Source organism: Phodopus roborovskii, unplaced genomic scaffold (assembly GCF_943737965.1).
Source record: "Phodopus roborovskii unplaced genomic scaffold, PHOROB, whole genome shotgun sequence".
Classification (NCBI taxonomy): Eukaryota; Metazoa; Chordata; class Mammalia; order Rodentia; family Cricetidae; genus Phodopus; species Phodopus roborovskii.
In genome coordinates this window covers 25,154,675-25,169,684 of record NW_026126433.1, presented here as the reverse complement: position 1 = coordinate 25,169,684, position 15,010 = coordinate 25,154,675, and the positions used below count along the sequence as shown (strand labels likewise).

At 46.6% G+C, this 15,010-nt stretch overlaps 1 protein-coding gene across 1 annotated transcript in view; it reads left to right on the top strand.

The window, feature by feature from the left end:
- Positions 1-15,010, top strand: part of Lamc2 (laminin subunit gamma 2) — a 59,189-nt gene that overhangs the window by 31,363 nt on the left and 12,816 nt on the right. The window contains exons 6-14 of the mRNA XM_051185978.1: positions 972-1,094; positions 2,501-2,690; positions 6,489-6,601; positions 7,568-7,786; positions 8,339-8,521; positions 9,960-10,205; positions 11,900-12,045; positions 13,650-13,809; positions 14,069-14,274. Of these exons, the coding sequence (XP_051041935.1) occupies positions 972-1,094; positions 2,501-2,690; positions 6,489-6,601; positions 7,568-7,786; positions 8,339-8,521; positions 9,960-10,205; positions 11,900-12,045; positions 13,650-13,809; positions 14,069-14,274 (1,586 nt within the window). The remainder of the gene's footprint in view (positions 1-971; positions 1,095-2,500; positions 2,691-6,488; positions 6,602-7,567; positions 7,787-8,338; positions 8,522-9,959; positions 10,206-11,899; positions 12,046-13,649; positions 13,810-14,068; positions 14,275-15,010) is intronic.

The following is a 15,010-nucleotide window of genomic DNA, read 5'->3' as shown; positions in this document are numbered from 1 at the left end:
AGAACCCAGGACCTCGTGTGTGCAAGACAGGCATTTTATCAGCTGAGCTACATCTCTATCCCTTTTGTATTGTTTTGTAATGCAGATTATTTTTGGATAAGACAAACTATATATCTTGAAAAATTATAGCTGAAGAGCATATGAATAATTTTAAAAACAGCTAAAAAGAACCAGCTATTTAATATCCCACCCATATCTATTTCAAAACTACAACGAGTTATTCACAGGAAGAGGGGTTTATGAGGACATCTCAGAATCCATACTCACTAATAGCATCACAACACAAACACCAAGTTAGTGTATCTCCATAGTTAGCATGCTTCAAAACATTATCAACATGTTGGAAATGGATATCATTTCAGCTGGCTTGAGTGTCTGCCTGAGCTCATTAAGGCCAGATCTTGTTTTTGTAAGTATGACAAAAAATACAAATTACAGGCAGATGAAAACAAGCCTGGAATCACAAGCCCAAATCACAGGAGTCCAAAGACAAGAGCGAGCCAAAAATAAGGCCAGTGAGAGAGCTCAGGGGTAAATGCACTTGCTGCCAAGCCTGAGGACTTGAGTTCTATTCCTACGACCCTCATGGTGTAAGAAGAGAGCTGATTATGGCCAAGTTGTCCTTTGACCTTCAGATGCTGTGGCATGTGTACACACACATCACATGAAATAAATGAAAATGTAATATATATGTGCACACACACATCACCATGAAATAAGTAAAAATGTAATATATGTGCACACACACATAAACATAAAATAAATAAAAATGTAATATATATATATTTAAAGTCAAAGCAGCTATAGATAGGAGCTGGTGGTTAGAAGTGATAGGGGGATTTTTGAAAACTGTAAAAGAACCAGGGGGGAAAAACCTGTCTATTCCTTCTAGGACTTTGGCAAGCAAGTCTTGCCTGGCTTAACACAAGGGATGATGGGAGTTGTCTCAGAGTGGTGTTGTTGTCTTGCAGATGTTGATGGTTGGAAAGCAGTTCAGAGAAACGGGGCTCCTGCAAAGCTCTACTGGTCACAGCGCCATGGGGATGTGTTTAGTTCTGCCCGAAGATTGGACCCAGTCTACTTTGTGGCACCTGGTATGTGAGGGTGATTTCTGTAGAAGCTGATGCATAGGACTACAACATCAGGATAGACAAACTGAGTTGGGAAATGTGATGTGGGACCCGCCCTCCCTTACTGGAGTCACAGCAGCTCCTGGAGGCAGCTGGAGTTCAGGCCCAATTTGATAAGTCACCATGTCCTGACACTCTAAAACAGTCCAGACATCCTGGAGCTCAGCCCCTGCTGAGAGGCCCCGGTTAGCCAAATGAGAAGTTTCTAGATTTCCCACCAGAGCATGAGATCAAACTTAATGGGTCTGTGGAAAAGTGAAAACAAAGCATGTCTTTTTAAAAGCTAAAAATTTTAGTTTATGAGTATGTATTTGTGTGTGGGAATGCATAAGTGTGCAAGTTCCCTCAGAGGCCAGAAGAGAGTGTTGGGTCTCCTGGAGCTGCAGTTATAGGCGGTGGTGAGTTGCACAATGTGTGCTCTAGGACCTTAACCCAGGTGCTCTGGAAGAGCAGGAAGCTGAGCCACCTCTCCAGTCCCAAAGCATGCATCAAAGCTTTAACAATATTGTCAGTGACTGAATGACAAAGGTCTATCTGGAATGTGAATCATAGTTAATATTGCCTTAGCTGATGAGCACTTCCCAAGCAAGTTATTCTTTTAATGTCTCTGAAATTCAGTCCTCTCTACTATTGAGTGAGAATGGTGTGTGCCAATAGTCAGGAATTATTGCCATCAAATAGAGCTAGGAAGATGGCTTAGTCTGTAAAGTGCTTGCTGTGTGAGCATGGGGCTCTGAATTCCAATGCTAATCACTCACATGGCAGCTGGCCATAGTGGTACGTGCCTGTAACCCCAGCCCTAGAACAGTAGAGACATGAGACTCCCAGGGGCTTGCTAGCCAGAGGGACTAGCCAGGTTCAGTGAGAGACCGTGTTTCAAAAACTAAGGTGGAAAGTGATTGAGGAAGACACCCAATGTCAATATCCAGCCTCCACATGCCTGTTTACATACGTGGGCACACACACATTCATGTTCACCTATACACACACACGAGTACACACACATCAACACATGCACTTCAATATGGTGTCTGCAGAAGCCTCCTCTAAAGAATAAAATAACTTTGTAACAAATGGCTCTCTTGCTGTTTTACCTTGGATCTTTGTACATCAGCCTTTCTATAATGGTCACACCATGAACCACCTAATAGGTAGAATTGTCTTATGATGAGGCTGTTTTAGAGCAGTCTTCACAGCCAAAATATTATACCCATATCCTATGAATTTTGCTGACCCTTCTGTCAGGGTGGCTTGAGATAGAAGGGTGGGTAGGTCACATAGGACTCCCACAGGAATTGATAACATTGATAGTTTGTTCATGTATTTGCCTTCGCAGCAGCTCCACTGATCTTTCAAACTCTATTTCACAGCCAAGTTTCTTGGTAATCAGCAAGTGAGCTATGGGCAGAGCCTGTCTTTTGACTACCGTGTGGACAGGGGAGGTAGACACCCATCAGCTTACGATGTGATCCTGGAAGGTGCTGGTCTACAGATCAGAGCTCCTCTGATGCCACTTGGCAAGACGCTTCCTTGTGGAATCACGAAGACTTACACATTCAGGTAAAGAGAGGCCACAAGCACAACAAACAGTGCAAGGTGTGAGTCCCTTGTTCATACATTCATCCAGGCATGCATTCATTCTGTAGGTTCTTCTGAGCCATATGAGTTACCCGACATGGTTATATGTGGAAACGGGACACTGGCCCTTCCCTACAGTGGCTGACAGATTCATGGTCATGGGGAGGGAATGAGGGCAGTACCGCTTGCTGGATGACTGAGATGACAGGGTGGAGGACACGGGTATTCTGAGTGAACACAGGAGGCACAGCTGCCCTGGGGTGATGGAGAGAAGTGTAACAAGATGAGGCGAGTGTGGAGAGCAGTCTTGAAGGAAAGGAAGAGCGGGAATGGAATGGCTAGAGGAAATGCACTTGGTATTCCCAGTAGTTGAACATGAGTGGAGTAAGAAGTTAGGTGAAGGGTAATGGAAGGACTGAGCTCAGAGAAACTGGTATAGATGATGACATAGAGACTGCACTCATCCTATAAAGGTGGCTTTGGGATGATGTGTTCCGAGAGGCAGGGGGAGGAAGCTGTGCCCATTCAGTGCTCTGGGCCATGTTAGAGGCTAGAAAAGAAAGATGACTCGGTCCTCCCAGAGCTTGTGGCATGGCGAGATATATAACATACTCAAAAGCAAGCACAATATAACCTGGTAGCTGCTTTTAGTGGTGGTATGCATTCATTTCAGAATGAACTTAACTATGCCCTGAGTCAACGGAAAGTTTCACAAGGCGGCCGAGAATGGAAAGATACACAAGGCTTTTCCAGAAGGAAAAATTGGAGAAAGACAACCTCCATGTGTGAATTTCTGAGGATGTGCAGAGTCATTATATAGGGGCAAATCTCTCTCTCTCTCTCTCTCTCTCTCTCTCTCTTTCTCACACACACACACACACATACACGTGCACAGGCATGCACACATATATGCCTGGTGTCCTCAGAGTCCAGAGGCACTGTTGGATCCTCTGGAACTAGAAGTAGATGTCTGTGAGCTTCCATGTGGGTGCTAGGAACCAAACCCAGGTCCTCTGGAAAAGCAGCTGTTACTCTGAACCACTGAACCACCTCCCCAACCCCACACATGATATTTTGTGGCTAGAACATAGCATGTATACGGGATAAATGGATAAAGCAGGTTGAAGAGTTTGGAAAAGATTTATCAGGCTGTATCTTAGGTGTCACACCAGAGCATCTAGATCTTGTCTATGCTGGAGAGATGATAAAAAGCCACTGAGGGGCTGTACATCAAGAAGTGCCACTGGGTGGTGGTGGCATATGCCTATAATACCAGCACATGGGAGGCAGAGGCAGGCAGATCTCTGTGAGTTTGAGGCCAGCCTGGTTTACAGAGCTCCAGGACAGCCTGAGCTACATGGAGAGACTTGTGAGAAAAAAATCACTTGCTGCTCAGATCTGGTAACTGGAGTTTGATCTCTGGATCTCACAAAAAAGTGAAAATAGAGAACCAACTCTATAAAGTTGTCCTCTGAGCTCTGCATGTGTGCTGTGACAAAAGACAACCCCACTGGGCACACATACACGCAATAACAAATTAAATTTTTAAACATTTATGTTTAGTTGTGTGTGTCTGTGTAGGTGTATGATGTGTATTCACATGTGTCTGTGTGTGTATGTATGTATATTTGTATGTATGTGTGAGTGTGTGTGCACACATATGTTAAGTGTATAATGTGACGCGTAAGTTCAGAGGACAACCTCAGGTATCAGTCTTCACCTCCTACCTCATCTGAGACAAGCTCTCTTTGTTGTTTGTAGTGACATTCACTTAGCCTGCCCTCAAGCTCCCAGGGATTCCCCTTTCCCACCTCCCACCCAGCCATAAGAATACTGTGATTACAAGCATGTGCACATACAACTGCTGGAAGCCTTTATCGTTTATTACGGAAGTAGCAATTGATATTCCAGGTATCAACTCCAGGGCATTTGTTACTATGAATTTGGTTGTATGTAGAATATATACTGGGTGCTTTGTATTCTCAAATAAGCCTCAGACAAAAGAATTCCTTCTCACCAGTCATCAGCAGTAAGAGCTGCAGCCTCTGGATCTCACACTACATAGCCTTGGCTTTTACCTTTGATAGCGCTGAGATGCCCCCTTTAATGAGCTTATATTTGCCAGGGGGAGATGTGAGGCACCTGCTTTTCTCAAGACCCTATTGGCCTTCCTGGCTCTGTTGTCAGAGCTGGTAAATGGTTACAAAAATTAGAACCCTTGTGGGATAGAAGGCACTTCTAGAGAATTTTTAGAAGGAACTTTGGTAGACTTTTTAGAAGGAACTCTTAGAGAATTTTAAAGGAGAGCTTTTGAAAGAACATTAAGAGAGAGCTTATGGAGGGAAAACTATTAGAGAGAACATTTAAAGAGAAATCTTAAAGAGAGCTTTTGAGAGAGAGCTTTTTGGAAAGAACATTTTCTTGAAGAACAAAGAACCACGAGAGAAATGTGTGAGAGCTGGTTTGTTTCCTTTTGGCCCTCAGATCACAACTTTTTAACAATCCCCTAATCTGCCTGCTGTAAACCTCCTGCCTGAATCCACGATACACAACTTTACGTGAGTTCTGTGGATTCAAACTCAGGACTTTGTGTGTGAGTAGCAAGCACTTTACCCACAGAGCCATTTCCCCAGCCCTGGAACTGAACCGGCAGAAGTCATTCACCATGGGCCAGTGCGGGAGCATGGGGGCCAGCCTAAAGTAGAAGCAGTAGGGACAGAAAGAAGCAGACACACAGTGCACACACAGTCTAAGGACCTGATGAACTGTGTCTTATTTTGATGATATATACACACCCTTCCCACCTACATTCTCACCTCCTCAGCTTCGTGAATTTATCCTTTGGGGTTCAGATTACGTGCTTCCTTTTGTTTGAGCTTTCTCCAAACCCCAGGCAAAGTTACAGACACATCACGTGTCTCACTGCATTGTAAGGGGATTGTTCACTCAGGCTCCCTTGGCAGAATGCTGAACACCTCTACCTGGTTTTCTTTCCCTCCAGTCCCAGAATTTCTCACCCAAGCGAAGGACACAGTCAACTCTGCTGTTGTTGTTCTCCATTAATTTATTCACTCATTGCAATGCTGGGATTGAGGGCAGGGCTTCCTATGTGTTAGGCAAATACTCTACTGCTGAGTTGTGTCCCCAGCCTCACAACCAAATTTTATTTAATTATTAGTCAGTGACTGAAATGGAAAGGGTTTTCTTATACTCAGTATTCCAGTAAAAAGAATACAGAGACTGCTTGTAAATGTACCAAGGCATTCCGATGGCAGATGCAGCTCAATGGTAGAGCCACCTATGTGGGAGGGGAGGGGTGTAGGGGGGCTGGGTTTGATCCTCAGTACTTATAGGACATTTCAGGGAAGGCATAGATTAGGACAGTTGGAAAGAATCAGTGAAAGATGCTCAGGTGATGAGTGAATCTTTAAGAACAAAACTAACAATGAAGAGCCACTCTCAAGGGCCAGCACTTGGGGAAGTCAAATGTGTTTAGTACTGGGTTATGCAATGGCGAAGAGTACAGTGTGTCTGAAGGCTTGGGACCAGCTTTTGCAGTAACCCCTGGAAGTATATACAAAGGCACACCCTCCACTAATTCCTGTGGGATTTGCCATCCTGGTGGATGCAGAAAGCCCCAAGATTCTGTCTACTGGGAAGCCTCTCTCCAAACAGCTCCCCAGAGCCTAACTCTTCCCACCTTCTCAGGCATAATTTGTATCAGGTAGCAATGTGGCATGACTTGGATTTGTAAGCATTGGAAAACGTTCAATTATGCAGATTAAATGAGCATCCAAGCAGTCGCTGGAGCCCCCAGCTGAGCTATTTCGAGTACCGAAGGCTACTGCGCAACCTCACAGCCCTCCTGATCCGAGCTACCTACGGAGAGTACAGTAAGTGACCCAGAGAGCAAACCATCTCATCCTAGGTTGGGCTTCATTTGCTTCCAAGTTCTATGGGTGGCGGCAGGCTCCAAGCGAGGAGGTAGGCTATCTGATGGCTTTCACTCAGAAATCCTGAATCTATGTTTTATATCTTTTTTTCCTAAAAGGAAAAACAGGTCAGCTCTCACGAATAATAATAATAAATGAATAATGAATAGTAAATAACTGCTTTGCTAAGCAGAGTCCCTTCAGTTTGGTTATGTGGAGGGAGGAGATACGCTACAGATGATGACCATGTTGCATCGACACGACCCCGTTTATTCCTCGAGTTGTTAGGCTCACTGCTACGGTGTATGGGCATCTCTTCTGTTAATGCCCTTTTGTGAGCTTCCTGTGTTGGGTCTTCTGATTCCAGCTAGAATTATGTAAAAGGGAGTTCCTTACACTTCTAAGCACTGTGTCCTAGGAAGTGTGGCTGTCCTTCCAAGTCCTTATCTCCAGTGCCACAAACACAGTGGGGAGCCGGAAGGATGGCAGCTAGCAATTTGTTGAATTGTTACTGTTTGCCAGGTACATTGCATCCCATTTAATTCTCACAACAAACCAAGGGACTAGATAATTACGCATCTCTTCTAAAGTGAGGACACGAAGTCTGGAGAGGTCGAGGAATTTGCCAAATTCACACAGCTAATAATGTGGACTCAGCCACATTATTAGACCCTCATTTTCCTGACTCCAGCATACTGACATGGACTGCTATAGCTGTCCACGTACTACGTGCAAGCACTACCTGAGTAGAAAAAATAAAACCCTGGCTGGTCTTGAATTAACGATGGTAAACCAGGCTGGTCTTGAGTTTGCAAAGATTCTCTTGCCTCTGCCTCACAGTGTTCTGGGACTACAGGCCTGGTCCAGCCCCCACTCTCAATCATGGTTTTAGACCTTGCTACTTCTAATTTCTGCTTTCTATTGCAGGTACGGGGTACATTGACAATGTGACCCTGATTTCAGCCCGCCCTGTCTCTGGAGCCCCAGCACCCTGGGTTGAACATTGTGTGTGCCCTGCTGGGTACAAGGGACAATTCTGCCAGGAGTGTGCCTCTGGTTACAAAAGAGATTCAGCAAGACTGGGACCTTTTGGCAGCTGTATTCCTTGTAACTGCCAAGGGGGCGGGGCCTGTGATCCAGACACAGGTGAGTGAAAGGAAACCTGAACCAGGTGTTTGGGGGTGGAGCTGGACGAGTAGGTCTCCGGCAGAAGCATGAGCTGAGGAAGAAATACCATACCTGAATGCACCTAGGAGGTGGGAAAAGAATGGGGAGTGTGGGGCTGAGGTCAAGGGAGAAGGGCGTGATGACAGTACACTTGGCCCCTTTCATTATGGAAAGGTGCCAGGTTACAGGAAATGACTGTCATGATCAGTGCAAGGTGGGGGGGGGAAGAATTATGTGGGGGAGATCAAAGGCAAGTCAGGCTCTATCTGGGGGTGGCAGCAAATGGAATCACCGTTATGTGAAGGACAGGGGAACAGTGTTACGCCGTGGGTAGTGAGGAAGTGTGTGTCTATGGAATGTGAAGGGTGAGGGTGACATCCAAGGTGGTGGCCATGTTTATATTTGGTTCAAGGGTGGGGATGTATGCTGGGGGAAACTTTGGAAAGGTTGGGGTTCTGTAGCCTGATCCCCACATTCATCCACACTGAAGGAGATATTTTGTCTGATTCTGCCATTTCTCTCTTCTACCAGGGGATTGCTACTCGGGGGATGAGAATCCTGACATTGAGTGTGCTGACTGCCCCATTGGTTTCTACAATGACCCACACGACCCCCGCAGCTGCAAACCATGCCCCTGCCACAATGGGTTCAGCTGTTCCGTGATGCCTGAGACAGAAGAAGTGGTGTGCAACAACTGCCCCCCTGGGGTCACAGGTAAGGCCAACAAATGTTCCTTAGTCAGCTGCTTCCTGCACGAGCGCTGTGGACCTGTGCAGACAGCTTCCACTCTGGAGGATTTCTGGGGAGTTATAATGCGCATTCTTATCTGAAGATAAGAACATGTAGGGCCTGCTGGGCAGTGTTGTGGATTGAGCAGGGGCGGGTGCTGTCATGGAGAAGAAGCATAGTGCTGGTTTTGTTGACAGTCCTCTGTGTTAGTTTAGGGAATGCAGGTTTCAGGCCAAGTACATGGTCTCAGGTCCCCTGCCCTTCCAGGGTCTTCTGTAGCCCAGGCAGGCCTTGAACTTAGTTTTTGAGGTTGCCCTTGACCTCCTTTTTAAAAAAAAAAAAAATATGTATTTTTAATTATGTGTGTAGGGAGGTCTGTGTACATGAGTGCAGGTACCCGACGAGGTCAGCAGAGGTCACTGTATCCACTGAAGCTAGTCAGAGGTCATTGTGAACGATCTGATGTGGATACTGAAACTGAACTTGGGTCCTCTGCAGGAGCAACCAGTACTGTTAACCACTGAGCCATCTCCCCAGCCCTGACCTTGAACTCTTGGTCTCTTGCCTCCACTTCCCAAATGCTTGGAGCTAGGTGTGTGCCACCAAACCCAGTTTTATACAACTCTGAGGGATCAAACCCAAGGTTTTGAGCAAGCTAGGCCAGTAATCTTCTTTCTGACCTACATCTGTAGCCCTGCTTTATGTTATTTTCTGATGAACTAGGGTACAGGGAAATGCCATGACCTCTGAGTGTCACATACCTCCTTCAACCTGAAAAGCTAAGTGTTCCACAGCAGCCTTGAGATCATTGAAAATGCTCTGCCTTTGCCTTCCTGCTAGCTTTTATCCAGCTAGCTGATTAAGCCTCTTTGTGCTACTGCCATCTTCCAATCTGTGGTGACCATGGCCATGGGATGGCAGCCCCAGCTCCTGCCACATGCACCTGTCCCTGTGGGTACTGTCCTGGGGGCCTGGGATTAATGCATGTTTTAGTTGGGGTTTTGTTGTGAAGAAATGCCATGACCATGGCAACTCTTATAAGGGAAAACATTTAATTGGGGCTGGTTTACAGTTCAGAGGTGTTTGGTCCATTATCGTCATGGCAGGAAGCATGGTGACAGGCGGGCAGACCTGGTAGCTTGAGAGTTCTACATTTGGATCTGAAGGCAGCAGGAAGAGACTGTGACACAGTGGGCCTGGCTTAAGCATCTGAAACCTCAAAGCCCACTTGCAGTAACACACTTCAGTAAGGCCACACCTACTCCAACAAGGCCACACCTCCTAATGGTGCCCATCCTTATGAGCCTATGGGGCTATTTTCACTCAAGCTACCACAGTGCTTCTGCCAGGTTCTTCTCTCTCTGGTTCTGCTGCCAGTGGGCAACAATCTGCGGTGAGCACATGTCCCTTTGTTCCTTGCCAGGTGCCCGCTGTGAGCTGTGTGCAGATGGCTACTTCGGAGATCCCTTTGGGGAACACGGTCCAGTGAGGCCTTGTCAGCCCTGCCAGTGCAACAACAATGTGGACCCCAGTGCCTCTGGGAACTGTGACCGGTTGACGGGCAGGTGTTTGAAATGCATCTACAACACAGCTGGCATCTACTGTGACCAGTGCAAAGCAGGTTACTTCGGGGACCCACTGGCTCCCAACCCAGCAGACAAGTGTCGAGGTAGGACTCTACCCCTAGACACATTATGCATCCCTACCTCTTCTTCTCTCTCTCTGTATGTGTGTGTGTGTGTGCATGTGCACATGTAAACACATATGAGCTTGCTAGAGTGTATACGTGAACACAAATGCAAAGATAAGGAGAACTACTCTCAGGAGGCAACTGGTTCCATGACCAGACTGGCTCCTGACCAGTCTGCACCATTCACCCGCCAGAAGCCTTAAGAACAGTGTCCCCTGCACCAGACTCTGGAAGCGGTGCTGAAGGCTCTCAAATGGTTAAACCTGGGTGGGAGAAGTGAAGAAAAGGTCAGGTTTACATTCCACAGATAAAGTGGGGCCACATCCTATGCCCAACCCCAAGGCAGGTAGGCAGAAAAGAAGCTGCCAGACTTGTCACCGGGGAGTAATAAAAGGCTCACAACTGAGCCTGAACAAACCAAAGTGGGGAGGGGGCAGGTTGTAAAGCAGTTTAAGAGACCCTCTCAGGAAGTCAGTGCGATTGTGTACTGAGCATAAGCACCGGAAGTTCTCCTACGGAAGCTCAGCATCAAAGCAGCAGGGGTGGGGGAGGTGGGGAGCTACTGCAGGGGGGCGGACACTAAGGGCTGCTTCAGATCACAGCACAGGTGTGCAGGTGCATTGCTCAGCTCAGTGTTAACTCAAAACTTTCACATGCCTTAGAGTCCAAGCCACGTTCAGCCCTTAAAACATGGATGCTCATGATGACTCTGGTGTCTGGCACTCAGAAGTGTCCCTGTTATCAGGTCCTTACACCAGAGTGTCTACCTTGAGATGCCCGAGGACCCCTGTGACCAGATGTGGATCATGCCTATAATCCCAGCATTCACAAGGCTAGGGCAAGACAATCCTGAGTTAGAGGCTAGCTTGAGCTACTAAGCAAGACCTTGCTAGGGTGCATAAATTACAGCTCTTTTCTTGTTTTATATTTTATTAAAATTAGACCATACACTTCTTCACTTAGTCATTTTAGGGCCTGCCATTTGTCTGCAGATTGCACCTCAGTACTAAAGTGGCAATGATGAATACGTCCTAGCTCCTGGGGAGTTCATACACTAAAAAAGGAAGAGGCATGGAAAATATGTACAAGCAACACAGAACACTCCGTTTTGAGAGCAGCCTGTGATCTCTAGAGCAGCACCTCACCCACTGGTACATCCTTGCCTCCTAAACAGAACCTGGCACACTATAGGGCTACTGCCTCCTCCAGCCTTTCCCAAAGTTGGAGGAAAGGAACATCAGTTTTTCTGAGCTCTCAAAGCCGCTTGCTTCCCGTTCATTTGTCCTAGGACCTGAGAAAATGATTCAAGCTCACTGAGTTCACATTCCTCATCTGTGAAACAAAGGGCAGTGTTTACATCTGGCTCAAAACAGGTCCTTAAAAAAAAATGCATTTTATCAGCAAAATTGGGGTGCCAGAAAAGTACCTAGTAGGCTTTTGGTTCAATGAGAGGAGGGAGATGAGAACTGCCCTGGTGCCTCAGTCACACAAATCAATCACTTGTGTGATTCCTCCAGCTTGCTTGTATAGGAATGTGCTTGCGGCCACAGCCAAGAGAGACCTGATGCAGCATGAGCACAGGGGCAGGACACAGGTTCTTTTCCCTTGCCACGCCTCCTTCTCTGGGATGAGTTGGGTGGAGATGCACCATTTATCTGCCTCTTATCTCTTAGCCTGCAACTGTGACCCCATGGGCTCTGCGCCTGGAGAGTGTCGAAGTGATGGCAGCTGTGTCTGCAAGCCAGGCTTTGGTGGCCTGAACTGCGAGCTTGCGGCACTGACAAGTTGTCCTGCTTGTTATGATCAAGTGAAGGTTCGGGTAAGCCTACTTCTCCTGCTCAGCCCCAGCCCCAGGCAGACAGATGATGAATAGCTCTGTGCCCTGGTTCTGTCACAGGCCAGGAACCCCCAAATTTCCTGGGGATTGGTATTGATGTTACTTTTTCTTAATTATACTATGACGTGTGGTGAGAAGGCTCAGTGGATAGAGCCAGACCAGACAACCCAGATTCAATCCCAGGTAAAGTTGGAAGGGGTAAACCAACTCCCTCCCAGATGTTGTCCTCACTCTGGCATTCGTGCGCGCACGCGCGCACACACACACGCGCACACACACACTGGAACACACACAATAAATGCAGTGAAAATTTCAATTACACTAAAAATGCTGTGTACAATAATTTTATGGTAGGTCACATTCTCATCCATGCCATGTTCATCATCTGGCAGATTCAGTCTCACCTAGCACTCATAACAACTTAGTGAACCTGGCGGGGAGGGAGGTTCAACGGTTAAGGTCTGAAAGCACTTGTTTTTCAAAGTGGCATGGCCACATGGAAGAGGGACTGCTTCTCGTGGCCCCCAGAGTCTGAGTCCAGTGGCTTTTCCATTTGTCCCAGTTAGGTTTTTGTTTTTTGTCAACTTGACACAAACATTGCAGAGTCACCTGGAATGAGGAATCTCAGCTGAGAAAATGCCCCTATCAGATTACCTGGAAGCAAGTCTGTGGGACATTTCCTTAGTTAATGATGGATGTGGGAAGGCCCAGCCCACTCTGGGTGGTGCCAGCCCTGAGCAGGTGGTTGGGGGCTGTGTGAGAGAATGGGCTGGGTAAGGCATGGAGAGCAGGCCACCAAGCAGTGTTCCCCCACAGCTTCTGCTCCAGTGTCTGCCTGGAATGCCTTCTCTAACCTCCCTTTATTATGGGCTGTAAGCAGCAAGACAGAACAAACCCTTTCTTCTCCAAGTTGCTTTTGGTCATGATATTTATTACAGCAACGGAGAGCAGAGGAAGACACCGCTGCAATGTGCTACTTTCTAGCTCGGTTCCCTCCGACTCCAGAGCAGACCATGGAGACTCATATTTGTAATCCCAGTGTGCAGGAGGAGGCTGAGAATATTGCCTGGAGTTTTAGGCAATCCTGGTCTAACTAGTAAGTTTCAGACCAGCCTGGTCTACAGCATGAGACCCTGCAGCAAAAAAATAAAATGTTAAGATTTAAACTTCAAAGATGAATGAACCCGATGTTGTTAATTACTAGTAATTTTCTTCTAGAGGGGAAGATAAGACACAAAGTAACTTCAAATGTAGAATACAATCTGGTTTTTTAAAGATTTTTAAAATTATTTTTTCTTCTTTTTATAAGTGTTGTCAGTGATGTTATTTTTTTCTTCTCTTTTTTAAATTCATTTTACATACCAATCACACCACTATTTTATAGATAAGAAAATGACTTGCCAAGGTCACTGGCTAGAGTAGTGGGCTACGATCCACACTCAGTCAATGTAGCTCAAGAGTCTAAATTTCAACCACCATGACAAATCCAGCGTGTCTGGCTGTTGTCCCCTGGACACCCACTGCAGCTCTGGGGATGAACTCTGGTCCTCATCCTTTTTTCTGCTTCCTTTCCTATGTGCTTTCAGATGGGTCAGTTTACCCAGCAGCTCCAGAGCCTGGAGGCCCTGGTTTCAAAGGCTCAGAGTGGTGGTGGCAGCGCAGTCTCCAGCTCGGAGCTGGAAGGCAGGATGCAGCAGGCTGAGCAGGCCCTTCGGGACATTCTAAGAGAAGCCCAGATCGCAGAAGGTGAGGAGGGCCAACTCCCTATCGGCTAGGAGATTTGTGCCCTAGAAAGAATTGTGGCTGTCAGCTCTGAGGTATCTGCAGCAGCCTTTGTCTGGGTGGAAGTAGTGTCTATGACATTCTCCGGGCACCTGAATGACAGCATGAAAGAGCTGCCACAAGCATTCTTCCCTGGTGTTGGCCTCGTTTAGCTCTAAGTGAGTTGGCCTTGGGGGTTAGCTTGTCATTCTGCATCAGCCCTGCTTCTCCTCTTTGTGTGCAGGTGCCAAGAGAACCCTCAGTCTCCAGCTGGCCAAGGCAAGGAGCCAAGAGAGCAGCTACAGGAGCCGACTGGATGATCTCAAGATGACCGTGGATAGGATTCAGGCTTTGGGAAGTCAGTATCAGAACCAAGTTCAGGATACGAGCCGGCTCATCTCTCAGATGCGCCTGAGCCTGGCAGAAAGTGAGGCTTCCCTACAAAACACTGTACGTTTGGCTGTTTATGGCGTTTATTCTGTGTTTTTCTGGTTAGGGTATTCATTGCTGTCATGTTGGGAGCTGCCCCACAGGCAGCTTTCTTGATCTACCTGGCCAGGTAGCTGGGCTTTTCTTCTTTGTAACAGATGTATCTATCTATCTATCTATCTATCTATCTATCTATCTATCTATCTATCTATCCATCTATCCCTTTGCCACCTGCAGTTTCCCATGGAACTGCATTATACACCCCTTTATAGATGCCATCTTTCTAGCCACATTTACACATTAGTCAGAATCCTGCCTTTCCTCTTTCCTTTCTGTAGAATTTAGTTTAGTTCATATGCGTATTCTCAACCCCTAGTGCAGTGTGTTGCTGTTGTATTTGTTTGCTGCATTAAAAAAAAAAAAAAAAAGATAAAGAAATGAAGAATCCAGTGAGTAAAAAACAGAGAGAAGAGGGGAAGAAAGCAGAGATGTGGAAAGGAAAGAGTCTGATGGGGACATGGGACTGAGAATGAAAGCTTGATCTGGTGTCTGGATAATCAGCACAAACTCCTTGAGTAGTTTGAGGTGCAGTAGAAGAGGGAGATGTGACCAAGCCCCTTATATTTATGAGTTTGACAGCTATTGTGTAACTGGGCCTGGTGGCAAGAATGGCCATGGTCTCAGCTCTCAGAGGCCCCAGCAGGAGAATAGCAAGTTCAAGATCAGTCTCTTCTATACAATGAGATCCTAGCTCAAA